A 26,271-nucleotide genomic window follows, 5' to 3' on the forward strand; every position below is an offset into this window, starting at 1 on the left:
TCCAGGAAATTTTTGGAAAGTGTAGGGGACAATTTCCTGGTGCAAGTGCTGGAGGAACCAACTAGGGGCAAAGCTTTTCTTGACCTGCTGCTCACAAACAGGGAAGAACTAGTAGGGGAAGCAAAAGTGGATGGGAACCTGGGAGGCAGTGACCATGAGATGGTCGAGTTCAGGATCCTGACACAAGGAAGAAAGGAGAGCAGCAGAATACGGACCCTGGACTTCAGAAAAGCAGACTTTGACTCCCTCAGGGAACAGATGGGCAGGATCCCCTGGGAGAATAACATGAAGGGCAAAGGGGTCCAGGAGAGCTGGCTGTATTTTAAAGAATCCTTATTGAGGTTGCAGGAACAAACCATCCCGATGTGTAGAAAGAATAGTAAATATGGCAGGCGACCAGCTTGGCTAAACAGTGAAATCCTTGCTGATCTTAAACGCAAAAAAGAGGCTTATAAGGAGTGGAAGATTGGACAAATGACCAGGGAGGAGTATAAAAATATTGCTCAGGCGTGCAGGAGTGAAATCAGGAAGGCCAAATCACACTTGGAGTTGCAGTTAGCAAGAGATGTTAAGAGTAACAAGAAGGGTTTCTTCAGGTATGTTAGCAACAAGAAGAAAATCAAGGAAAGTGTGGGCCCCTTACTGAATGAGGGAGGCAACCTAGTGACCCAGGATGTGGAAAAAGCTAATGTACTCAATGATTTTTTTGCCTCTGTCTTCACGCACAAGGTCAGCTCCCAGATTGCTGCACTGGGCAGTACAGCATGGGGAGAAGGTGACCAACCCTCTGTGGAGAAAGAAGTGGTTCGGGACTATTTAGAAAAACTGGACGTGCACAAGTCCATGGGGCCGGATGCGCTGCATCCGAGGGTGCTAAAGGAGTTGGCGGGTGAGATTGCAGAGCCATTAGCCATGATTTTTGAAAACTCATGGCGATCGGGGGAGGTCCCAGATGACTGGAAAAAGGCTAATGTAGTGCCCATCTTTAAAAAAGGGAAGAAGGAGGATCCGGGGAACTACAGGCCAGTCAGCCTCACCTCAGTCCCTGGAAAAATCATGGAGCAGGTCCTCAAGGAATCAATTATGAAACATTTAGAGGAGAGGAAAGTGATCAGGAACAGTCAGCATGGATTCACGAAGGGGAAGTCATGCCTGACTAACCTAATTGCCTTCTATGATGAGATAACTGGCTCTGTGGATGAGGGGAAAGCAGTGGATGTGTTATTTCTTGACTTTAGCAAAGCTTTTGATACTGTCTCCCACAGTATTCTTGCCACCAAGTTAAAGAAGTATGGGCTGGATGAATGGACTGTAAGGTGGATAGAAAGCTGGCTAGATCGTCGGGCTCAACGGGTAGTGATCAATGGCTCCATGTCTAGTTGGCAGCCGGTTTCAAGTGGAGTGCCCCAAGGGTCGGTCCTGGGGCCGGTTTTGTTTAATATCTTTATTAATGATCTGGAGGATGGTGTGGACTGCACTCTCAGCAAGTTTGCAGATGACACTAAACTAGGAGGCGTGGTAGATACACTAGAGGGTAGGGATCGGATACAGAGGGACCTAGACAAATTAGAGGATTGGGCAGAAAAAAACCTGATGAGGTTCAACAAGGACAAGTGCAGAGTCCTGCACTTGGGACGGAAGAATCCCATGCACTGCTACAGACTAGGGACCGAATGGCTAGGTAGCAGTTCTGCTGAAAAGGACCTAGGGGTCACAGTGGATAAGAAGCTGGATATGAGTCAACAGTGTGCTCTTGTTGCCAAGAAGGCTAACGGCATTTTGGGCTGTATAAGTAGGGGCATTGCCAGCAGATCGAGGAACGTGATCGTTCCCCTTTATTCGACATTGGTGAGGCCTCATCTGGAATACTGTGTCCAGTTTTGGTCCCCACACTACAAGAAGGATGTGGAAAAATTGGAAAGAGTCCAGCGGAGGGCAACAAAAATGATTAGGGGTCTGGAGCACATGACTTATGAGGAGAGGCTGAGAGAACTGGGATTGTTTAGTCTCCAGAAGAGAAGAATGAGGGGGGATTTGATAGCAGCCTTCAACTACCTGAAGGGGGGTTCCAAAGAGGATGGAGCTCGGCTGTTCTCAGTGGTGGCAGATGACAGAACAAGGAGCAATGGTCTCAAGTTGCAGTGGGGGAGGTCCAGGTTGGATATCAGGAAAAACTATTTCACTAGGAGGGTGGTGAAACACTGGAATGCGTTACCTAGGGAGGTGGTGGAGTCTCCTTCCTTGGAGGTTTTTAAGGCCCGGCTTGACAAAGCCCTGGCTGGGATGATTTAGTTGGGGATTGGTCCTGCTTTGAGCAGGGGGTTGGACTAGATGACCTCTTGAGGTCCCTTCCAACTCTGATATTCTATGATTCTATGATTCTACTGGGCTAGCTTGATTATCACTTCAAAAGTTTTTTTTCTCTTAATTAATTGGCCTCTCAGAGTTGGTAAGACAACTCCCACCTGTTTATGCTCTCTGTATGTGTGTAAGCTGCTACTCTGAAATCTGTTTTATTATCTATCCCTTTCTTAATGATTCCCAACATTCTCTTTGCTTTTTTGACTGCCGCTGCACATTGAGTGGATGTTTTCAGAGAACTATCCACAATGACTCCAAGATCTCTTTCTTGAGTGTTAACAGCTAATTCAGACTCCATCATTTTGTATGTATAGTTGAGATTGTTTTCCAACGTGCATTACTTTGCATTTATCAACATTGAATTTCATCTGCCATTTTTTTGCCCAGTCACCCAGTTTTGTGAGATCCCTTTGTAACACTTTGCAGTCTGCCTGGGACTTAACTATCTTGAATAGTTTTGTATCATCTGCAAATTTTGCCATCTCACTGTTTACCCATTTTTCCAGATCATTTATGAATATGTTGAATAGTAATGGTCCCAGTACTGACCCCTCAGGGATACCACTATTTATCTCTCTCCATTCTGAAAACTGATTCCTACCCTTTGTTTCCCATCTTTTAACTAGTTACTGATCCATAAGAGGACTTCCCTCTTATCCCATGATGGCTTACTTTTCAAAAGACAATTTAAATTAAATAATTTTTTTTTTAAATTTATATTTTTATAGAAATCTAGACCTGTTATGTATTTTGGTGTAACTTGCATTATCCTTATGTTAAATTTGTATTATCCTAACAAAACATTTACTTTATTCATATCTCTTTTATATGTTGCAGGTCAAAGTGAAAATGAAAAAAGACAAAAAAAAATACAAAATTTTTTCCCCTCAAAGGCTTCAAAAACTAACCAAGGTGAAGAACACATCAAGAACTAAGAGTATATCAACATGTCATCTGAAGGTTCAAGTGGTATATCTACATCCGACCAGCCCGAAGCACAAATACAGCTACCTACTGAAGGAACAGTTCTCCAAAACCTAAAGGCAGTTCCCGATGTTTGTCGGTCAAAGTGTTCCCATTTATTGAAATTACAAAAGATGGCTACTGGTACACCGCTTGCAAAAAAGCTTATGAAGAAGAAAAGCTTCCCAATACTATAATTGGTAAAAGGGGAGGATCTTGGTTTGTCAAACCAATCAGCAAAGCCAATGCTGACAAACTATGTGAAAAGGCTGCAAAACACCAGGCCTCTGGAGTGTATCAACATGCAGAAAGCCTTATAAGCCCACTATCAAAGCCAATTTTAGAAGTACTTAATGAGGCTGTTAAGAATGCTGGAGACACAACACAGTTCATGCAAACAAACATGGCTGTGGCATCCTACTTTCTATTTAAGCAAGAGATACCACACACTACAAACTGGAGGCCAATGTTAAGTGCATTGTCACTTGTTCATCCTGAAGTTGAACACTGGTTCCAAACAAGACCAGCAAATGCTCACTATCTTTCAGCAAGAAACTCAACTGACTGGCTAGAAGCATGTGGTGCAACAGTGAAAGACTCAACGGTTGAAAAAGTGAAGAACTCTCTCACCACATTCGAAAAATGTGCATACATGGCTGATGAATGCACCGATGCAAATGGGCATCAAGTATTAAGTCATTGTGTACGTTATCTTGATGTCAGGGGTAGGCCAGTAGATGGATTTCTAGATGTTCCAGTTATAGAAGACACATTGGCTGCATCTGTGACAACCCACATCTTAGAAGAGTTAAATGCTTGTCAATTGGACCCCAAACAGATGGCTGCTTGTGCATTTGATGGAGTTGCAAACTTCTCTGGAAGACATGATGGAGTACATTAAAAAAGCTATAAATTTAATGTCTTCATTATATTCTTTTTTCAGCAAGAGTCCAAAAAGACTGAATATCTTGGAAAATATAGAAGATACACTGGGACTGAAGTTCAAATTAGTCCAACCTGGGAAAACCCGCTGGTTTTCTCATGAGTGATCCTTGGCTGTTGTCTTAAAATTACTCCAGCCGTTATTACTGGCTTTGGAAAGTATCTACCAAGATGGGATGGATCTAAGTAATGAGGGTGGTGGATTACTTTTGCTACTATGTTCAGAGAAGACTATTGCCATTCTCTCTCTCTCGTAAGTCTACTACTGAAACCACTTGGGTCATTAAACAATGCCATCCAGGCATCTGCTACAACAGTAGTAGATCTTTGTCCAGCAATAGAAGCTACATTTGGAACAATCAGAGACCTATCTATTGAAAAAAGTACTGGAAGAAGCAAAGACTTCAGTCCAGAAGTTGACTAATGAAGGCATTGGACACTTGCAATGGTGGTGGCCACACACCTCCAGGCTTTGGATGGTGAAACCCTTCTTCCCAGCATCAGCCCCCCATCGGGTTAAGATCCCCCTCCCAGCCTGGCCTGCAAGGACCCTTGGCTAGGGGTGTCTTTCTGCACAGGGCTTTTTGCCCAAGGTCCCCCCTTGGCTGGCCCCAGTTGCTCACCACACCTGGCTCTTTGGCAGCAGCTCTGCTCCCAGCACAGGCTCTGCTCTCCCTGGGCTGTGTCTCTGGTTCTGTGGCTTCAGCTCTGCTCCCAGCACTGACCTGCTTCCTGGGCTGCTTTTCTGGCCCCTCTGGATCTGGCAGGGCTCTGCTCCCCAGCTCAGCTTGGGCCCCTGATTTCTCCTTAGCTCGGCCCCTCTCTGTCTGATCCAGGCAATTCCAGGTCACATGGAGGACGGGACCTCCCTGGCCTCCTGGCTCCCTGATTAGCCTGCCTGCCTAGCGCTGTCATTCAGGCTGACCTGGAGCATTGGCCTCTCCCCATTGTTCCTGGGGACTGTCAGTCCCGACCTCCCGTCGACCCTTCCCCTTTTAGTACTGGGAGCTAGCCAACCAAAACACCCCCACTGAATGTCAGTAAGGGGGCAACAGTCCCCTTACATTAAGAACAGAATACAGGCACTGCCAGCCGGGGCAGAGGGGAAACCCCGCAATAGGGAGTGGCAGAGGGGATAGGAGTGACACCAGAGGTGGGGGAGCCATCTGCAGTCTTTGCAAAAATAAGAGTGTGGGGGCAGAGGGGCTTTTTTCACATTTCCAGGGTGGGACAACCCAGTGTCAGCTTCCCAGGGCTGTGATCTGAATGGCACAGTGTTACCCAATGCCTGGACAGGGAACTTCTTCTCTATCTTATATGATGGATTTTAGGAGACTAGATTCAATGAAATATTTTAAATACAGTCCCTTCCAAATGTTATAATTGTCAGGCATATTTTTAGGGTTTACAAGAATCCCTTATCAGTTTCTGTGTCTGCGTAAGACCTCATAGGAGTTCACAAATAACTCCTAGCTGCTGTTCTATTGCCTGAATTCCTCTGCCTTTTTCTTGTAATGTTGTTTCATTCCTTTAAGTCATTTACCTTTTTAAACTGTTACTTTTATTATTCTGAGCACTTTATCATACATTGTGCAGAGGACTGTTGTTATGTGTCCTTGTGTGTATTTTTAATAGCAAGAGATCACTGAAAGTATTCTGTTGCTGGTCGTTTCAGCAATTCCATTGCACAGTGTTTCTAGTGTAGCTCTTCCTGTTTGTACGGCAACATGGTTTTTTAATTCTGAATTTTTGTTGTTGTTTTTTTCTATTCAAGTTTATTCTTTCGGACCACATGATATCAAGGGTGACAGATTTCCTGGGTTTGTATCAAAACTCCTTCAGTTTCCTTTAATCTTCCAATGGGGATTGCTTTGTCAACTGTTTTTTTGCCTCTCTATCCTAATGCTCTCTACCCTAGTACCTTTTCATATGTCCCCATGTAGACCTTGGTTCCCAAATATTCACTACAAGCCAGATTTTTAAATGTGAAAGCATCTAAAATGCTTTCAAAAATCCTTTTGTAATAGAAAACTTACTTACAGAAATAAGGATTTTTAATATTTCCCTATCCTGCAAACTCTGTAATGCACACTTTACTCTTCTATTAGTTTATTTATTACATATATAAATGTCTTTTCTACTCATTTGTTTATACTTCTAATTGCATATTTTAATTTCATAGTTTTGTATGTATGCTAATACAATGAAGTGATGTTGTCATTCTGACAATCTTATTGTTCTGTGCTGCCAAAATTCAGGATTTTTAAATTGAATTCTCTCTCTCTTTTTTTTTTTTTTTTGCATTGGTTGGATTTTGGGCATAGTGCTGACTGCCCCAGAATTGGCTTTCCCCCCCATGTTTTTACAGGGGAATAGCTAATGCATGTTAGTCCATGGTAAAACAGACATTTTCTTAGTACTGAGGACACAGACTATAATGCTGACTCAGATGCAAAATGAAACATGATTATTAATATCCTGACAACTCTGATACTGATTGTGGGGCCAACGCTGCTGCTTTGCCATCACAGATAATTTGCGTCTGAATGTCTGCAGCCCCCGTTTCTGTGGATGTTATGGAAAAGCAGTTAAAACATTTTAAACTAGACTAATTAACATAGGGTTTTTATCCTCATTTTCCCTTATTCCCTTCCCTTATTAAGGGCTTGTCTACATAGTGTGATGCTAAAAGTGTGAAGTTAAAGCACACAAGTTACAGTGCCTTAAATTTGAGAGATTTAAATGTTCAGTCTGTTCAGTTTAAATATAGTGGTGGTTAAAAAGTAAATATATTGAAAGACTGAAAAGACGGTTACTCACCGTTGTAACTGTTGTTCTTCGAGATGTGTTGCTCATATCCATTCCATTAGGTGTGTGCGCGCCGCGTGCACGATCGTCGGAAGATTTTCTACCCTAGCAACACCGGCGGGTCGGCTGTGGAGCCCCCTAGAGTGGCGCCTTCATGGCGCTGAATATATACCCCAGCCGACCCGGCGCCCCCTCAGTTCCTTCTTGCCGGCTACTCCGACAGTGGGGACGGGGGGCGGGTTTGGAATGGATATGAGCAACACATCTCGAAGAACAACAGTTACAACGGTGAGTAACCGTCTTTTCTTCTTCGAGTGCTTGCTCATATCCATTCCATTAGGTGACTCCCAAGCCCAACTTAGGTGGTGGGGTCGGAGTGAGACATTGCTGTGTGCAAAACCGCTGATCCGAAAGCAGCATCGTCTCTGGACTGCTGCACTAGTGCATAGTGAGCTGTAAATGTGTGGACTGATGACCAAACCGCTGCTCTACAAATGTCCTGGATCGGAACTTGTGCCAGGAAAGCCGTCGAGGAAGCCTGGGCCCTCGTGGAGTGAGCGGTGAGGTGCGGTGCTGAGACACCTGCCAGGTCATAGCAAGTCCGGATGCAAGACGTAATCCAGGAGGATAGGCGTTGTGAGGAGACCGGTGAGCCTTTCATTCGGTTGGCCACTGCAACGAAGAGTTGCGTCGTCTTTCTAAAGTGCTTTGTGCGGTCAATATAGAAGGCCAGGGCCCTTCGTACGTCCAGGGAATGCAAACGTTGATCCTGGCGAGTGGCATGTGGTTTGGGATGAAAGACCGGGAGAAAGATGTCCTGGTTGATATGAAAAGGAGAAACCACCTTAGGGAGAAAGGCAGGATGTGGACGAAGCTGCACTTTATCCTTATGGAAAACTGTATAAGGGGGCTCGGATGTAAGCGCCCTGAGTTCAGAAACGCGCCTTGCTGAGGTGATGGCTACAAGGAAGGCTGTCTTCCAGGATAGGTACAAAAGTGAACAGGTGGCCAGTGGCTCGAATGGAGGACCTGTGAGCTTGGAGAGAACCAGGTTGAGGTCCCACGTCTGAACGGGCTGACGTTGTTGTGGGTACATCCGGTCTAAGCCCTTGAGGAATCTAACGACCATCGGGTTAGAGAATACCGAGGACGCGAGTTCCCCTGGGTGAAAGGCCGATATAGCGGCCAGGTGAACTCTAATTGAAGATATCGCCAACCCCTGCTGTTTTAGGGAGAGAAGATATTCCAAAATGAGAGGAATGGGTGCCTGCAACGGGGACATGGCTCGTTGTTCGCACCAACAGGAGAACCGCTTCCACTTGGCCAGGTACGTGGTGCGTGTTGAGGGCTTCCTACTGCTCAGCAGAATCTGTTGGACAGAGTGCGAGCATTGCTGCTCTGCCTGGGTGAACCATGGAGCAGCCACGCCGTGAGGTGGAGTGATTGCAGGTCGGGGTGACGCAGCCGGCCGTGGTCCTGAGAGATGAGATCCGGACACAACGGAAGCGGGATCGGTGTCTGAACCGAGAGTTCCAACAGTGTGGTGTACCAATGTTGTCTCGGCCACGCTGGAGCGACCAGAATTACCTGTGCCTGGTCTCTGCGCAATTTGAGCAGTACCTTGTGGACCAGAGGAAACGGAGGGAAGGCATAAAACAGGTGGTCTTTCCAGGGAAGGAGAAACGCATCCGAGAGGGAGCCCGGAGCTCGACCTTGTAGGGAGCAGAACACGTGGCACTTCCTGTTGTCTCGAGATGCAAACAGGTCTATCTGGGGAAACCCCCACTTTTGGAAGATGGAATGTATGATGTCCGGACGGATAGACCACTCGTGCGTCTGGAAGGACCTGCTGAGTCGGTCCGCTAGAGTGTTCTGGACTCCAGGGAGGAACGATGCCGTGAGATGGATTGAGTGGGCGATGCAGAAGTCCCACAGGCGAATGGCCTCTTGGCATAGAATTGACGAACGTGCTCCTCCTTGCTTGTTGATGTAAAACATGGCCGTGGTGTTGTCGATGAGAACTAACACACATCGGCCACGTAGGAGGTTGAGAAATGCCTGGCACGCCAGGCGCACCGCCATCAGTTCCCGAACATTGATGTGCAGGGCTAGCTGGGGTGCAGTCCACAGGCCCTGGGTATGGTGTTCGTTGAGATGGGCGCCCCAACCCAGAGATGAAGCGTCTGTGACCAGGTGCAGAGAGGGTTGTGGGGCGTGAAATGGCATCCCCTCGCAGACCACATTGTGATCTAGCCACCAGGTGAGGGAGGTCAGGACCGAGATCGGGACCGTGACCACCATGTTCAGGCTGTCCCGATGTGGTCGATATATTGACGACACCCAGGTCTGGAGTGGGCGAAGCCGAAGTCTGGCATGCCTGGTTACGTACGTGCAGGAAGCCATGTGACCCAGCAGGGTAAGGCACGACCTCACCGTGGTGGTTGGGAACGCCTGGAGCCCTTGAATGAGGCTCGTGATGGTGCCAAATCGGTTGTCTGGCAGGATGGCTTGTGCACGTCTGGAGTCTAGAACTGCGCCTATGAATTCTATTCTCTGGGTAGGTTCTAGACTGGATTTGTCCTTGTTGAGTAGGATGCCCAACTCGTTGAATGTGTGCACTATTATGTGGACGTGAGCTTGAACTTGCTCCTTGGTGCGACCGCGTACCAGCCAGTCGTCTAGGTACGGGAACACCTGTATCCCTTGCCGACGAAGGTACGCTGCCACGACAGCCATACATTTCGTGAACACTCTTGGGGCCGAGGATAGGCCGAAGGGAAGGACTGCAAATTGGTAGTGCACCGCGTTTACCACGAATCGCAGGAAGCGTCTGTGAGGTGGGTAAATTGAGATGTGAAAGTATGCGTCTTTCATGTCGAGGGCGGCGAACCAGTCTCCAGGATCGAGGGAAGGGATAATGGCCCCCAGAGAGACCATGCGGAACTTCAACTTTACTACGAATTTGTTGAGTCCGCGCAAGTCCAAGATGGGCCGCAGACCTCCTTTGGACTTGGGGATCAGGAAGTAACGGGAATAAAATCCCCTGCCCCTTAACTCTATCGGAACCTCCTCTATGGCCCCCATGGCCAGGAGCGTAGAAACCTCCTGTATAAGAAGTTGCTCGTGAGAAGGGTCCCTGAAGAGGGACGGGGAAGGGGGGTGGGAGGGGGGGATAGAAGAAAACTGGATAGCGTATCCCCTCTCCACCGTGCGGAGGACCCAACAGTCCGAAGTTATAAGGGACCAAGCGCGGTGGAAGTGGGAGAGACGATCCTGAAAGGAGGGGGCTGGATCCTGGGGGATGACTGGGGCGCCGTCCTCGACCGCACCTTCAAAAGTTCTGTCTAGGACCTGAAGGTGGTCTTGGTGGCCCCTGGTTCTGACCGGGTTGAGGGCCAGCCCATCTTCTCCTACCACCTCGCCCTCGCCTCCGGGCCGAGTCTTGTCTCTGACGAGGCGGGGGGGGGGTAGAAGCGCTGAGGCTGCGGCCTAAATGGTCTGCGCTGAGGGCCCACAACATGCATCCCCAGGGAGCGCATGATTGTTCTCGAGTCCTTGAGGCTCTGCAGGCGAGAGTCCGTCTTGTCCGAGAACAATCCATGTCCCTCAAAGGGCAGATCCTGTAGGGTTTGCTGCAGCTCCGGAGGCAAACCCGAAACCTGAAGCCAGGAGATCCTGCGCATAGCGATACCCGAAGCCAGGGTCCTCGCAGCTGAGTCTGCTATGTCCAAGGAGGCCTGCAAGGAGGTCCGAGCCACCTTCTTGCCCTCCTCTACCATGGCCCCAAACTCTTCCCTGGACTCTTGGGGAATCAACTCCTTAAACTTTCCCATAGAGTTCCAGGAGTTGAAATTGTAGCGGCTCAGTAGCGCCTGTTGGTTTGCCGCTCTAAGTTGTAGCCCTCCGGCTGAGTATACCTTACGGCCAAACAAATCGAGCCGCTTAGCCTCTTTTGATTTAGGCGCTGCAGCCTGCTGGCCGTGGCGCTCTCGTGCGTTCACTGATTCCACCACCAGTGAACACGGTTGGGGGTGGGTATACAAGTACCCATAGTCCTTAGATGGGACAAAGTACTTCCTTTCCACCCCTCTCGCTGTGGGTGGGATAGAGGCAGGAGTTTGCCATATCGTATCCGCATTGATTTGTATCGTGCGGATCAGGGGTAACGCTACCCTCGATGGGGCATCCGCTCCAAGGATATTCACGATCGGGTCGTGCACCTCCACTATCTCCTCCGCCTGCAGGTCCATATTACGGGCCATCCTGCGCAGAAGATCCTGGTGAGCCCGAAGATCTATTGGATGTGGGCCTGTGCACGATGTGCCCGCCACTGCCTCATCCGGAGAAGAAGAGGAAGATGCCTCCGGTGGAACAGGATCCAAGGGCTGGTCCTGGTCTCTCTGTTCCTGGGCTGGAGCATCACCTGCGCCTGGGTCCAGGGCGTCAGGTGGTGCGGACACAGAAGCCTCCATGCCCCCTGGCGGAGGCCGCGAAATGGTGGACTCCGGGGCCCCTCTGATGGAGTGACCGGAGCGAGAGGTCGAAGCAATTGGAGCCCCTTGCGCCTGATGGTACACCCACGGGGTCCAAAACGACCAGTGAGATGGGCCATGAGAATGGTCCTCTGCCATCTCCTGCCAATGGCCCAAGTCCTGTTCCTCGGCTTGCCCCTGAGGGGGGTATGCCGATCTCGAGAGGTCCTCCGAGGAGTGGGACTCCGATCTCGATGGCCACGGCGGTGCCGAGAGCGTCGAGATGATTCCGATTGGCTGCGGTGCCGCACGGTGCCGGTCCGGAGATGATCTATCTCTACGCGGTGCCGGCGATCGGTGCCGGGACCGCGACCGGTGCCGATGACCTCGTCGGTGCCGGGAGTCGGATCTGGACCTCGACGAGGACCTGGAGTATGCCCGGTGCCGGGAGCGGCCTCTCGGCGTCGACCGTAGCGGTGCTGAGAACTACGTCTCGACGTTGATCGGTGCCGACGATCATAGCGGTGCCGAGACGTAGAGCGGTGCCGCGAAGAAGATCTTGGCCGCGAGTACGACCGGTGCCGAGGCGATATTCGGTGCCGGGACTGCGAGCGGCGTGGGGACCTGCTTCGGGACCTGGATCGGTGCCGAGGTTCCAGCCCTTGCGATGGAGGGCGCATCAAGGCAGGTTTCCCCCTCGACTGGACCGGGCGAGTCAACGGTGGAGTCGGTGCCGGTGGTTGAGGCGGTGCCGGCTCCATGAGAGCTATTAAGTCTCTCGCCGCCGCGAAGGTCTCTGGAGTCGACGGGAGGCACTGTATCACCGCCGGTCTCGGTGGAGACGCTATCTGCACCGGACTCAACGGCCTCGGCGCCGGAGTCGACGGTGCTGGAGGCACCTGTTTCCGGTGCTCCACCGGCGGACGCGGCTCTACCCCCGGCACTGGGGGAGCCGGCGTCTTCGGCACGGATGTCCCCGTCTTATGGGCTTTTTTATGCCCCGGGGATAATGACCGGCGCCGAGGCACTGCTTGCGGTGCCGACGAGGTCCGGTGCCGGGGAGGCTTGTCTGACGCCACTCGCGTGGTCGTCATAGCCGGTGCCGCCGGGGCACTGCGCACCGAGGTGCTAGGTGCCGGGGCCTGACTTGTAGATGGAGCGTCCAGACTAAGTGCCGCCTCCATCAGGAGTTGCCGGAGCCGAAAGTCCCGCTCCTTCTTGGTCCTTGGTCTGAAGGCCTTACAGATCTTGCACTTGTCTGTTTGATGGGACTCTCCCAGGCACTTCAGACAGGAGTCGTGCGGGTCGCTCGTGGGCATAGGCTTAGCGCAGGAGGCGCACTGCTTGAAGCCGGGAGCGTTGGGCATGAGCCCGGCCCCGCGGCCGGGGGAGAAAGGGGGAGACGACCCCCTTAATCCCCTGAACTACTTAGAACAACTAGAACAACTTTTAAACTATTTAACTATTTAACTATAAACACTAGAACTAGAACTATAACTATAACTGTGATACAACAAACTAAGCTAGGGAGAGTGGAGAACAGCTAAGCAGCGCTCCACAGTTCCAACGACCGTCAGGGGCGGTAAGAAGGAACTGAGGGGGCGCCGGGTCGGCTGGGGTATATATTCAGCGCCATGAAGGCGCCACTCTAGGGGGCTCCACAGCCGACCCGCCGGTGTTGCTAGGATAGAAAATCTTCCGACGATCGTGCACGCGGCGCGCACACACCTAATGGAATGGATATGAGCAAGCACTCGAAGAAGAAAGCTGACTTGCTTACACTGTATAAGTATGTTCATTGAGAGAAACTCATGGATCCCCAAGGGCTCTTCATTCTAGTGGATAAAGGCTTAGTGTGAACAAATAACTGATAGCTGAAGCCAGACAAATTCAGATTAGAGAGTAGGAACAAATATTTAATAGCCACTGAAACAAATAACCAAAGGAAGTGGTAGATTCTCCATCTCTTAACGTCTTCAAATCAAGACTGGATGACTTTCTAGAAAATATGCTTTTGGGAAATAAATGTTTGTGCCAGGGTAATTCAGTTAAGTGTAATGGCTTGTGACACACAGTAGGTCAGACTACATGATCTTATGATACTGTAATCTATGGATCTTAGGATCTCATCCTGCAAATACTTATCACACATGTTTAATATTAAGCCTCTAAGTGGTCCCATTGACTTCACCTAATCTCTGTTATGAAGAGGGTTTAAAAAGTCTTTGTTTCTTTAGTCCTGGAGAGAGGTCTGTGCTACAAATAGATTGATGAAGACTAGGGCTTTAAATACAGGAGCCTAAATTTAGATACCTAAATCCATATTCAGGCAGCTGAATAAGCGGCTTGTTTATCAAAAACACTGGACACTCTTCAACAATGGGATTCAGTTCTGACAAAGTAATATGGAAACTCAAGCCACATATTGAGAGAAATTAATATAGATTTGGGATCTAACGCTTGTGTGTTGTTTATGTAATATCCAGACTCGAGCATTTGCCCAAAATATCAGAGTCTAGAATGTCTGTCAACAGGGAAACAGTCTGGAGGGAACGGGGGTATGGAAAGGATTAAAGCCCCTCCTGAAATGTCTCCAATTGCCCTTCTCACCTTGACAGGCTGCAGAACATCCATGTCTTGCTCCAGATCATTCCATGCCCTCCAGAGACAGGGAAAGGAAATGGCTGCAGCGGAGCTGGTGACCTTCGAGGAGGTAGCTGTGTATTTCTCTGAGGAGGAATGGGTTCTGCTGGACCCAGGTCAGAGAGCCCTCTACAGGGATGTGATGCAGGAGAATTATGAGACTGTGACCTCTTTGGGTAAGGTTTCCTGTCCCCTCAATTATCAGAGCAGCTGGGTTGGCTGTGGTTCAGGATTCTTCATTGGCCCCCTATATGTCAGTGGGATCAGCCCCAATAATCCCTGGCTCCTGCGTGAGAGACTGTCCCCTCCACATACCCTCCCATATGACAGTGGATTCAGGGACATAAGAATGGTGCTACTCTTCGCACAACCAAGGTTTCAATGTGCTTCATCACCATCTTGTCCATGTTCTGCCTTGGCCAAAGGTGTGAGTGGAAGGGCCAAGTCAGGAACAGCATGTACCAGAGTTCTGGGGCTGGGGCTGGCTGCTGTTAGTGCTTCCAGGGCTACCTCTTGTGCCAGTGTGCTGAACCCTGGGAAGCAGGGTGCGGTTCCTGGAGTCCTCTCCTGGCTATGGCTGATCTCTGTGAAATGCCAGTTCCTCCCAGTGAGAGGGGCTGGGTTCTGGGGCTGAGTGAGGGCTTATGAAGTAGTTAATGCTCTGCGAGCCTCTGTGGGGTGTATCACTAGAGTAGAAAAAAATCAGGAGGGCTCCTTTTGTTCTTCAGGTACTGCCCTGGGACTCAGGAGACCTGGTTTCAATTCCAGGTTCTGTCACAGGCTTCCTGTGCGAGCTCTTGTAAGTTACTGAGGCTGTGGCTTTCAAAGGCACCCAAGAAAGTTACGCATTCAATCCCATTGACTTGGGGCCTGGTTCCCTTTGAAAATTCTGGCTGTATTCTCTCTGTGAAATGGAGATAATCACTTTGTCTCGTCTTTTTAGATTGAAATATCTTTGAGTCAGGGACTTTCTCTTCCTATGTGAATGTTTGGCTTGAAACTCAGGAGACCTGCGTTCAATTCTCTGCTCTGTCGCAGTCTTCCTGTGTGAACTTGGGCAAGTCACTTAGGGTATGTCTACACTACGAAATTAGGTCGAATTTATAGAAGCCGGTTTTATAGATATCGGTTTTATACAATCGATTGCATGTGTCCCCACATAAAATGCTCTAAGTGCATTAAGTCGGCGGACCGCGTCCACAGTACCAAGGCTAGCGTCGACTTCCGGAGCGTTGCACTGTGGGTAGCTATCCCACAGTTCCCACAGTCTCCGCCGCCCATTGGAATTCTGGGTTGAGATCCCAATGCCTGATCATGCAAAACAGTGTCGCGGGGGGTTCTGGGTATATGTCATCAGGCCCCTCCCCCGCCGTCAGAGCAATGGCAGACAATCGATTCGCGCCTTTTTACCTGGGTTATCTGTGCAGACAACATACCACGGCAAGCATGGAGCCCGCTCAGCTCAGCTCGGCTCACCGTCACCATATGTCATCTGGGTGCCGGCAGACGTGGCACTGCATTGCTACACAGCAGCAGCTAATTGCCTTTTGGCAGTAGACAGTGCAGTATGACTGGTAGCCGTCATCGGCTATCTGGGTGCTGGCAGACGTGGGGCTGCATTGCTACACAGCAGCAGCTCCTTGCCTTTTGGCAGTGGATGGTGTATTACGACTGGTATCCGTCATCGTCGTATTCCTCAGTGAGTTCAATCAGAGGCACCTGGGCAGACATATTTTGTCTCCTGGCCTATTGAACCGTCTTGACGATGATGGCTAGCATTCGTAGTACATCATTTTCTGCCAAGCACCCAGAAGATGCCGATGGCTATCAGTCATGCTGCACTGTCTGCTGCCAGCTTAAAATGTAAAAAATAGATGGACCAGATTTGTTTTGTATTCATTTGCTTCCCCCTCCCTCCGTGAAATCAACGGCCTGCTAAACCCAGGGTTTTGAGTTCAATCTTTGGGGGGGCCATTCTGTGTGACAGTTGTTTGTGTTTCTCCCTGATGCACAGCCACCTTTGTTGATTTTAATTCCCTGTACCTGAACGCCATGTCGTCAGTCGCCCCTCCTTCCCTCCATCAGTTTCGTGCCTTTTTTCAGCCCAGATGCCATAGCACTGGGATCATGGAGCCCGCTCACATCACCGCAGCAATTATGAGCACTATGAACACCATGTGCATTGTCCTGGAGTATATGCAGAGCCAGGACATGCCAAAGCAAAACCAGGACCAGCCGAGGAGGCGATTGCAGCGCAGCAACGAGAGTGATGAGGAAATTGACATGGACATAGACCTCTCACAAGGTACGGGCCCCAGCAATGTGCAAATCATGGTGTTACTGGGGCAGGTTCATGGCGTGGAATGCCGATTCTGGGCCCGGGAAACAAGCACAGACTGGTGGGACCGCATCGTGTTGCAGGTGTGGGACGATTCCCAGTGGCTGCGAAACTTTTGCATGCGTAAGGGCACTTTCATGGAACTTTGTGACTTGCTTTCCCCTGCCCTGAAGTGCCAGAATACCAGGATGAGAGCAGCCCTCACAGTTGAGAAGCGAGTGGCGATAGCCCTGTGGAAGCTTGCAACGCCAGACAGCTACCGGTCAGTCGGGAATCAGTTTGGAGTGGGCAAATCTAGTGTGAGGGCTGCTGTGATCCAAGTTGCCAGGGCAATCAAAGACCTCCTGATATCAAGGGTAATGACTCTGGGAAACATGCAGGTCATAGTGGATGGCTTTGCTGCAATGGGATTCCCAAATTGTGGTGGGGCGATAGACGGAACCCATATCCCTGTCTTGGCACCTGAGCACAAAGTACATAAACCGCAAGGTGTACTTTTCAATGCTGCTGCAAGCCCTGGTGGATCACAAGGGATGTTTCACCAACATCAACGTGGGATGGCCGGGAAAGGTACATGATGCTCGCGTCTTCAAGCACTCTGGTCTGTTTTGAAAGCTGGAGGAAGGGACTTTCTTCCCGGACCAGAAAATAACTGTTGGAGATGTTGAAATGCCTATCGTTATCCTTGGGGACCCAGCCTACCCCTTAATGCCATGGCTCATGAACCCGTGCACAGGCAGCCTGGACAGTAGTCAGGACCTGTTCAACTATAGGCTGAGCAAGTGCCGAATGGTGGTGGAATGTGCATTTGGATGTTGAAAAGCGTGCTGGCGCAGCTTACTGACTCGGATAGACCTCAGCGAAACCAATATTCGAATTGTTATTGCTGCTTGCTGTGCACTCCACAATATCTGTGAGAGTAAGGGGGAGACATTTATGGTGGGGTGGGAGGTTGAGGCAAATTGCCTGGCCGCTGATTACGCGCAGCCAGACACCGGGGCGGTTAGAAGAGTACAGCGGGGCGCGGTGTGCATCAGAGAAGCTTTGAAAACCAGTTTTGTGACTGGCCAGGCTATGGTGTGAAACTTCTGTTTGTTTCTCCTTGATGAACCCTCCATGCCACCTCCCCCCCCCGGTTCACTCTACTTCCCTGTAAACCAACCAACCCACCCTCCCCTCCCCCCCTTTGAGCACCGCTTGCAGAGGCAATAAAGTCATTGTTACTTCTCATTCATGCATTCTTTATTAATTCATCACACAAGTAGGGGGATAATTGCCAAGGTAGCCTGGGATGGGTGGGGGAGGAGGGAAGGAAAAGGACACATTGTAGTTTAAAACTTTAAAACTTTAACACTTATTGAAGGCCAGCCTTCCGATGCTCGGGCAATCATCTGGGGTGGAGTGACTGGGTGGCCGGAGGCCCCCCCACCGTATTCTTGGGCGTCTGGGTGAGGAGGCAGTGGGACTTGGGGAGGGGGGCTGTTGGTTACACAGGGGCTGTAGTGGCGGTCTCTGCTCCTACTGTCTTTCCTGCAGCTCAACCATACACTGGAGCATATCAGTTTGATGCTCCAGCAGCCAGAGCATCGACTCTTGCCTTCTGTCTGCAAGCTGACGCCACCTATCATCTTCAGCCCGCCACTTGCTCTGTTCAGCCTGCGATTCAGCCCGCCACTTCTCCTGTCGTTCATATTGTGCTTTTTTGCACTCTGACATTGACTGCCTCCATGCATTCTGCTGTGCTCTGTCAGCGTGGGAGGACATCTGGAGCTCCGTGAACATATCATCCGGAGTCCGCCGTTTTCTCCTTCTAATCTTTGCTAGCCTCTGTGAAGGAGAAACATTTGCAGCTGGGGAGGAGAAGGGAGAGGTGGTTAAAAAAGAGAACAATGGGTACACTCTTTCACGTTAAATTTTGCTGTTCACATTACACAGCACATTTTCTTTCGTTACAAGGTCGCATTTTTCCTCTTATATTGAGGGCCTGCCGGTTTGGTGTGAGAGATCACTCACGCAGTGCCAGGCAACAGAATTTGGCTTGCAGGCAGCCAGTGTAAGCCACAGTCTTTTGGCTTTTTTCACCTTCTTAACATGTGGGAATGGTTTCAAACAGTAGCACCCTCATTTCCCATACCAAGGACCCATTGGGTTGGCCATTTAAAATGGGTTTGCAATGTAAAAGGAGGGGCTGCGGTTTCCGGGTTAACATGCAGCACAAACCCAACTACCCCCCCCACACACACACACACAAACAATTCTCTGGGATGATCACTTCACCCCTCCCCCCCACTGCGTGGCTAACAGCGGGGAACATTTCTGTTCAGCCGAGCAGGAATGGGCACCTCTGAATGCCCCCTTAATAAAATCACCCCATGTCAACCAGGTGACCGTGAATGATATCACTCTCCTGAGGATAACAAAGAAAGATAAGGAATGGATGTTGTCTGCATGCCAGCAAACACCGGGAGCATACGCTGCCATGCTTTGTTATGCAATGATTCCAGACTACGTGCTACTGGCCTGGCATGGTAAAGTGTCCTACCATGGTGGATGGGATAAGGCAGCCCTCCCCAGAAACCTTTTGCAAAGGCTTTGGGAGTACATGAAGGAGAGCTTTCTGGAGATGTCCCTGGAGGATTTCCACTCCATCCCCATACACGTTAACAGAGTTTTCCAGTAGCTGTACTGGCCGCGATTGCCAGGGCAAATTAATCATTAAACACGTTTGCTTTTAAACCATGTGTAATATTTACAAAGGTACACTCACCAGAGGTCTCTTGTGTGCCCTCAGGGTCTGGGAGCAAGCCTTGGGTGAGTTCGGGGGTTACTGGTTCCAGGTCCAGGGTGATAAACATATCCTGGCTGTTGGGGAAACCGGTTTCTCCACTTCCTTGCTGTGAGCTATCTTCATTGTCTTCATTATCATCATCTTCCGTGGACCCCGAACCCACTTCCCTGTTGCGTGTTTCTCCATTGACGGAGTCAAAGCACACGGTTGGGGTAGTGGTGGCTGCACCCCCTAGAATGGCATGCAGCTCCATGTAGAAGCGGCATATTTGCAGCTCTGCCCCAGACCTTCCGTTTGCCTCTCTGGCTTTGTGGTAGGCTTGCCTTAGCTCCTTAATTTTCATGCGGCACTGCTGTGCGTCCCTGTTATGGCCTCTGTCCTTCATGGCCTTTGAGACTTTTTCTAATATTTTGCCATTTCGTTTACTGCTACGGAGTTCAACTAGCACTGATTTGTCTCCTCATATGGCGAGCAGATTCTGTACCTCCCGTTCGGTCCATGCTGGAGCTCTTTTCCGATCCTGGGACTCCATCATGGTTATGTGTGATGAGCTCTGCGTGGTCACCTGTGCTCTCCACGCTGGGCAAACAGGAAATGAAATTCAAAAGTTCACAGGGCTTTCCCTGTCTACCTGGTCAGTGCATCTGAGTTGAGAGTGCTGTCCAGAGCGGTCACAATGAAGCACTGTGGGATAGCTCCCGGAGGCCAATAACGTCGAATTCCATCCACACTATCCCAAATCCGACCCGCAAAGGCCGATTTTAGCGCTAATCCCCTCGTCGGAGGTGGAGTAAAGAAACCGGTTTAAAGGGCCCTTTAAGTCGAAAAAAAGGGCTTCGTCGTGTGCACATGTCCGGGCTTAATTCGATTTAACGCTGCTAAAGTCGACCTAAACTCATAGTGTAGACCAGGCCTTAGACTGTCTGTGCGTCAGGCCCCTGTCTATAATACCTATTTGCAGAGTATGTCCCTATTTCACAGGGCTGTGTAAGAATAAATACATTAAAACCGAGAGGTGCTTAGGTACAGTGATCATGGGGGCCCCTGTAAGTACCCGGATAGCACAGTGAGGTCCTGATTTACACTGGAGATTGCAGGTGCTGCTGTAATTAATAATCTTTGCTTCCTGTAGTAGCTACAGTGACGTATGATTTGTTGTTAGTGCCACAGTGTGTTGTTACGATTGCTCGGTGCTGCTGTTTCTGGAGTTCTGATGTCAGCTGCTGGCAAGGCTGATTCCCCACTCTGGCACTTCAAGTGCAGAAGGTGGGGGCCGCAAGGATTCTAAAAGTTAATACTGGCCACTCCAGGCTTGTATTAAACTCCCAAGGTTACAGTTTCCGCCTGACCTTGGATGGGCAGATGCTGTTAACACCCAAATGCAAAATCCCTTGGAACGCAGGAAGGCGCACTTGGGAATTCCTTCCTGTTGGGTACCCTCAAGCTCTTTCACTCCCCGTCCGGAGAGAGCTGAGAAAGGAAAATAAAGAAATCAGCTGTTGCCACCAGCTAACTAAAAAACATGTGCACAAACCTCTTAAGACACAAAAATCCAAATCCTGTTCTTAAAAAAAGTGAATTTTATTAAAAACAAAAAGAAAAAAAATACATCTGAAAACTCAGGCTATTGCTAGATTATAAAAAGAGCAATTCCAAAATTTAAGCACCCAAAATAGTTTTGTAGGGGTTTAGCTTAAAGGTTACATGCAATAAAAGCATCTGGGGTTAGCCCAGAGGAATTCGCAAGCCATAAGAAAATAAACAAAATAAACCTAATCATGTCTTTCTACATATTTTCTGATCTACTTACATATCTGGATTCCAAATAAGCAATTCCAGATCTGATTCTGATTATTTTCATACCTGACTTCAGCTTCTCACAGCATAACTGCTGCCCTATTCCCCTCTTCTCCGGAGAGCCACAACAGACAGACAAAGGGAAGTTTTTTTTCCAATTTTAAAAAGTTGTAGCCCTCCCATTGTCTCTTTTGGTCAGGTGCCGACTCACTTCCCTTTACCTATGCATGCAGTCAGACTTTTTAACCCTTTACAGGTAAAGCAAGTAGAGAACAGCTACCACGAGGGATTCTATAGCTAACTGGCTGGCTGGGTGTCCACAAAAGGGAGCTCCCCCTTTCCCTGCCTATTTATCACAGCTGCACTAGCAGAGAGGGCAGCTTGTCCATTCAGCAGACCTCAATGTTTTTTATAAAGAAAGACCAGAGGCTTGATTTGGTGCAGGTACTAGTGTGCTAAGTGAATGGGCACAGGTACACTAACGCATGTTTTCCTCCCCTCTATTCCCCCCAACAATGGTACCAGCTCAGTCAGCACATCAGGATGCTGTCCCCTGAGCTAGCACAAAGATGCCCCTCTTGTGCCTTCTCCTTTTATACATTGACACAAACAAGGTCACATCTCCTTCCATGTGTTGCTATCATCCTTACCCTTGTACCTGTTAGTTTGAACAAAACATCCTTATCCATTATCCTGTCATCCACCCCTTATTTGTAGAAGGGCTCAGTGTGGTCCTACCATCTCTTAGGAATGTGTTTATGTAGTTACTTGAGAGATCTGTGTGTTTTTGTATCATCCTTACCAGTCAGGAATGTTAGCTGACAGCTAGTGTGTTACCATTCTGGCAAGGCCTACATTCCCCTCCTTTTTGTCTTTTCCATCATCCTGGAAAAGCATAATGTATGAACTGAAAATACCTAGTGGGCTAAACACTGTTTCTTGGCCATTTTGCTTTACCCCTACATACATTCATGCCCCCTGTGTCCAGTGGTCACCACATTCCCTCATAGACGTGTGGACAGTTTTTTCCCCCCCTCCAATTGTTTTCAGTTATCAAATATTGCTTTGTCAGGATTCCATGTTGGTTAGCAGACACTGAAGAAGATGGTTTTGAATATTATGTGCCTCAGTTAGGATGCCGTGTCACTGACCGCACGTCACAAAATACACCCCATCCAATGTCCTCATCATGCATTGATATATGGCCCTCTTGACTAGGGTGAGAAAGAGACCAACAAGGAGGTCCCAAGACTTGTGGGACCATATATGGGCAGTGAGTAAATAAAAATGTGAAGGAAAAAATGCAGAAGAATCTTATCAAGGGGTTCTGAAAGAGACAGAAAAGGAGCTGTACCTGGCACACTCCAAATATGCATGGGCCAGGGTCTCCCTCTCCCATAGAATGAACAAGTACCAGGGACGTCTGAAAATTGTGTCAGGAACATGCCTGTGCTCCATGAAAGAGCCCAACCAACTATTATTCCTGGTGGGCCATGGAATCAAGGTGGAATAGAGGCTGGCCCACCAGGGCTCCTCAACCTCAAGAGGTGGCAAAATGTCCAGCCATTTTGTATCTGGGCAGAAATACAAGGAAATGAGTAGGGGTGAGTGTGTATAGTTTCTCTTGCGATGTGGCTGAGAGGCTCACTGACTGGATCAATATGAGTCAGCTGAAATGGGAGATTCAAAGTGATGGGTGGGAGCTAATGCGGCAGGGGCCTGACATCATGCTCCAGAGAGCCAGGGGATATGGGCAGGTGGGGAACACCTTGCCCGAGAACAGCCACAGAGGCGGGCACAGAGCAGCTTTTAGCTCCCAGAGTACATAGTGCGTGACGTGGGGTCGGCTGTGCTATATACTGGGCAAGCATACTGGGGTCCACTCAATTCTGCGAGCCATAGTTGAGAAGGTCAGTGAAGACCAGCCTCTTGTGCACCAAAGGGGCTTCCCACCTCCCCCGTGCCACAAGATGTGGATTGTGCAACAGGAGTTCAGGATGGAGGTCTCTACCCTTGGCAGATGTGACAGGTCTGGTTGCAGAGACCAACTTGCAGGGCCTGAGGAGATCACTGTCAGTTCACAGAGATTTTGGAGGAGACATCTCAGATGGAGGAAGCAGGCTGCTGTTCATATCATATCGGAGGCAGCGGATGAAGGCATAAGACCACAAGACTATAAAAATCGCCCTGGGGCACACCACTATTTGCCTCTCTCCATTCTAAAACTGACCATTTATTCCTACCCTTGTTTCCCCTCCATGAGATGACCGTCTGTGATGCACAGACAGTCTGTGAATCGAAACTCCATGCTTTTGCTTTGCTAGAATGTAAATTTTTGCCCCACACTGTTTTTTGCCAAAGAATGGCTACTTAGCAGGTAATGGTCCATCTGCCTTGTTTTCACCTGACTGAGGCATCAGCTTGCTCTTTGTCTCTGAGGAACTGGTTTAGCCACTTCCCAGACTTAGGGTATGTCTACACTTGGAGAGTGTTTCACTGTAAGTTTCACTGGTGATAGGGAACCAGTGAAAGTAAAGCACTGGTTTCTGTACTCACTTAATTCCTCAGGCATCAGAGGCCTTCGCACACTTGCGAGTTACAGCGCTGTAAAGCCGCCCCCAGCGCTGTAACTCACTCCCCGTCCACACTGGCAAGGCATTTGCAGCGTTGTATCTCCGTGGTTGCAGCGCTGCATGTACTCCACCTCCCCGAGAGGAATAGCAAGTATTGCGCTGCCGCTGCAGCGCTGTGGCGCCAGTGTGGCCGCCCAATGCACTGTGAATGGCCTCCAGAATTATTCGGCAGTATCCCACAATGCCTGTTCTAGCCACTCTGGTCATCAGTTCAAACTCTACTGCCCTGGCCTCAGGTAACCAACCATGTGACCCACCCTTTACATTCCCCGGGAATTTAAAAAATCCCCTTCCTCTTTGCTCAGCCCGGCATGGCGTGGAGTGCTATAAGCGAATCTTTCCAGGTGACCATGCCTCCACCTGCCAAGCGAGCCCCAGCATGAAGCAATGGCGAGTTGCTGGACCTCATCAGTGTTTGTGGGGAGGAAGCTGTCCAGTCCCAGCTGCGCTCTAGCCGAAGGAATTATGATACCTTTGGGAAGGTATCAAAGGACATGATGGAAAGGGGCCATGACCAGGACGCCCTGCAGTGCAGGATTAAAATGAAGGAGCTGCGGAGTGCCTACCACAAAGCCCACGACGCAAACGGCTGCTTGGGTGCTCCCCCTGCGACCTGCCGATTCTACAAAGAGCCGGATGCGATACTTGGGGTTAACCCCACCTCCACTCCGAGCACCACCATGGACACTTCAGAGCCAGTGTGAGGAGGGAGGAAGAAGAGGAGGAGGAGAAGGAGGAGGAAAACGAGAGTGATGGTGGTGGGCCGGATGGAGACACCCCGGAATCCCTGGAACCATGCAGCTAGGAGCTCTTCTCGAGCCAGGAGGAAGGTAGCCAGTCACAGCGGCCGGTACTTGGTGGAGGACAAACAGAAGAGCAGGTTCCTGGTAAGCGTTTTTTTTTTTCGGGAAGGAATTTTTTCGGTGCGGGCTCTTTGGGAGAGGAGGGTTAGGCATGCATGCCTAGATGTGGAATAGCGCATTGATGTGGTTTATCACATCGCGGTAATTGGCCTCGGTAATCTCCTCGAATGTCTCATCCAGAACGTGTGCAATGCGCTTGCGCAGGTTTATCGGGAGAGCCACCATGGTCCTTGTCCCAGCCAGGCTAATGTGTCCGCGCCACTGTGCCGTGAGGGGCGGGGGGACCATTGCTGCACACAGGCAAGCTGCATATGGGCCAGGGCAGAAGTCGCATTGCAGTAGAAGACCCTCCCTTGCTTCCCAGGTCACCCTCAGCAGCGCGATATCATCCAGGACAAATTCCTCTGGAAAATATTGGGACAGTGTTCAGTGTAGGTGCCCTCTGAAGCTGTTGGCTCTCCCCAAGGCACAGAAACCCAGAGGACAGTGCAGCCCCCCTTACTCACCATTTTGAGGCTCCCTTGGGATATGTGTGCTCTGTTTCAGACGGGAAAATTATGTTATTGTATAGACCCTGTGTGTTTTCTACTCCTTAAGTGCGGGGGGAATCATTACTCTGTCTGGTATAAACAATGCTGTCTCTGTTAAATGTTTCATTTTGCCTATACAGCAGCATCAACCTTGAGACCTCAGCCATCCCTCTTATCGCCTACTCAGAGACTGCAAAGACTCAGGAAGAGACTGCGAAAAAGCGAAGAAGACATGCTGCAAGAAGTGATGTGGCAATCTATTAAAGAGAATGAGAAAGCACAGAACTGGAGGGAGAGAGAAAGCAGGATCCGCCAGGAAAACGCAGCGCACCTGTGGCAAAACACAGAACACCGGCAGCAAAGCACGGATCAGCTCATAAGCATCCTGGAGCGCCAAGCAGACGCTATCCAGGAGCTTGTAGCCATGCAGAAAGAGGAGCAGTACCGCAAACGCAAACACCGCCCCCCCCCTACAGCCCTTGTCCCAAAACTCTTTCTGTTGTGCCCCACTGTCACCTCCAACCCACTTTCCCCAACTTCCGTGTCCTTCATGCCACCCGCTGCCTCCAACACCAGTATCTTCACCACCCAGCCCTGAAAACCACGACCCTTGCCCTCTGCACTCAACCCCCATCACCATGCAGTAGAGCTATCCTGAAGTGCAGCACTCACTGCACAGCACACCAGACAGGACATACGCGAATCTGTGATTGTATCGTTCCCCACTCCACCCCCTTTTTTCTTTTCAATAAATAATTTTTTTTTCTTTTCAATAAATGGATTCTTTGGCTTTGAAAACATTCTTTATTATTGCATAAAGTAAAAGACTCCTTAGCCCAGGAAGTAAACAGGCACTGCAAGTCTGCTTGTCTGCTTAGCAGACACTGATTCCTAAAGATTGGAACTACTGCACTTCACTCCCGTGCAGAGCACCAGATATCACTGCTGGTTTTCAGCCTCAAATTGCTCCCTCAAGGCATCCCTAATCCTTGCAACCCCGCGCTGGGCCCCTGTAATAGCTCTGCTCTCTGGCTGTGCAAATTCAGTCTCCAGGTGTTGAACCTCGGAGGTCCATGCCTGAGTGAAGCTTTCACCCTTCCCTTCACAAATATTATGGAGGGCACAGCACGTGG

At 49.6% G+C, this 26,271-nt stretch overlaps 1 protein-coding gene and 1 long non-coding RNA gene across 5 annotated transcripts in view; both read left to right on the forward strand.

Annotated features, from left to right (window-relative positions):
- The window catches only part of LOC128848328 (zinc finger protein 34-like), a 51,581-nt gene that overhangs the window by 8,670 nt on the left and 16,640 nt on the right, over positions 1 to 26,271 (forward strand). For 3 of the 4 annotated variants that reach the window (XM_054048297.1, XM_054048296.1, XM_054048298.1), the window contains 2 exons: positions 3,199 to 4,519; positions 14,165 to 14,365. In XM_054048297.1, the coding sequence (XP_053904272.1) occupies positions 4,456 to 4,519; positions 14,165 to 14,365 (265 nt within the window). In that variant the 5' untranslated portion in view covers positions 3,199 to 4,455. The remainder of the gene's footprint in view (positions 1 to 3,198; positions 4,520 to 14,164; positions 14,366 to 26,271) is intronic. The other variant, XM_054048299.1, reaches the window with a different exon arrangement.
- On the forward strand, positions 21,162 to 25,919 carry LOC128848386 (uncharacterized). The gene is made up of 2 exons (XR_008447026.1): positions 21,162 to 24,632; positions 25,279 to 25,919. It is a non-coding gene; the product is annotated as an uncharacterized LOC128848386 (long non-coding RNA).

The sequence above is a fragment of the Malaclemys terrapin genome, chromosome 13 (assembly GCF_027887155.1).
Source record: "Malaclemys terrapin pileata isolate rMalTer1 chromosome 13, rMalTer1.hap1, whole genome shotgun sequence".
Classification (NCBI taxonomy): Eukaryota; Metazoa; Chordata; order Testudines; family Emydidae; genus Malaclemys; species Malaclemys terrapin.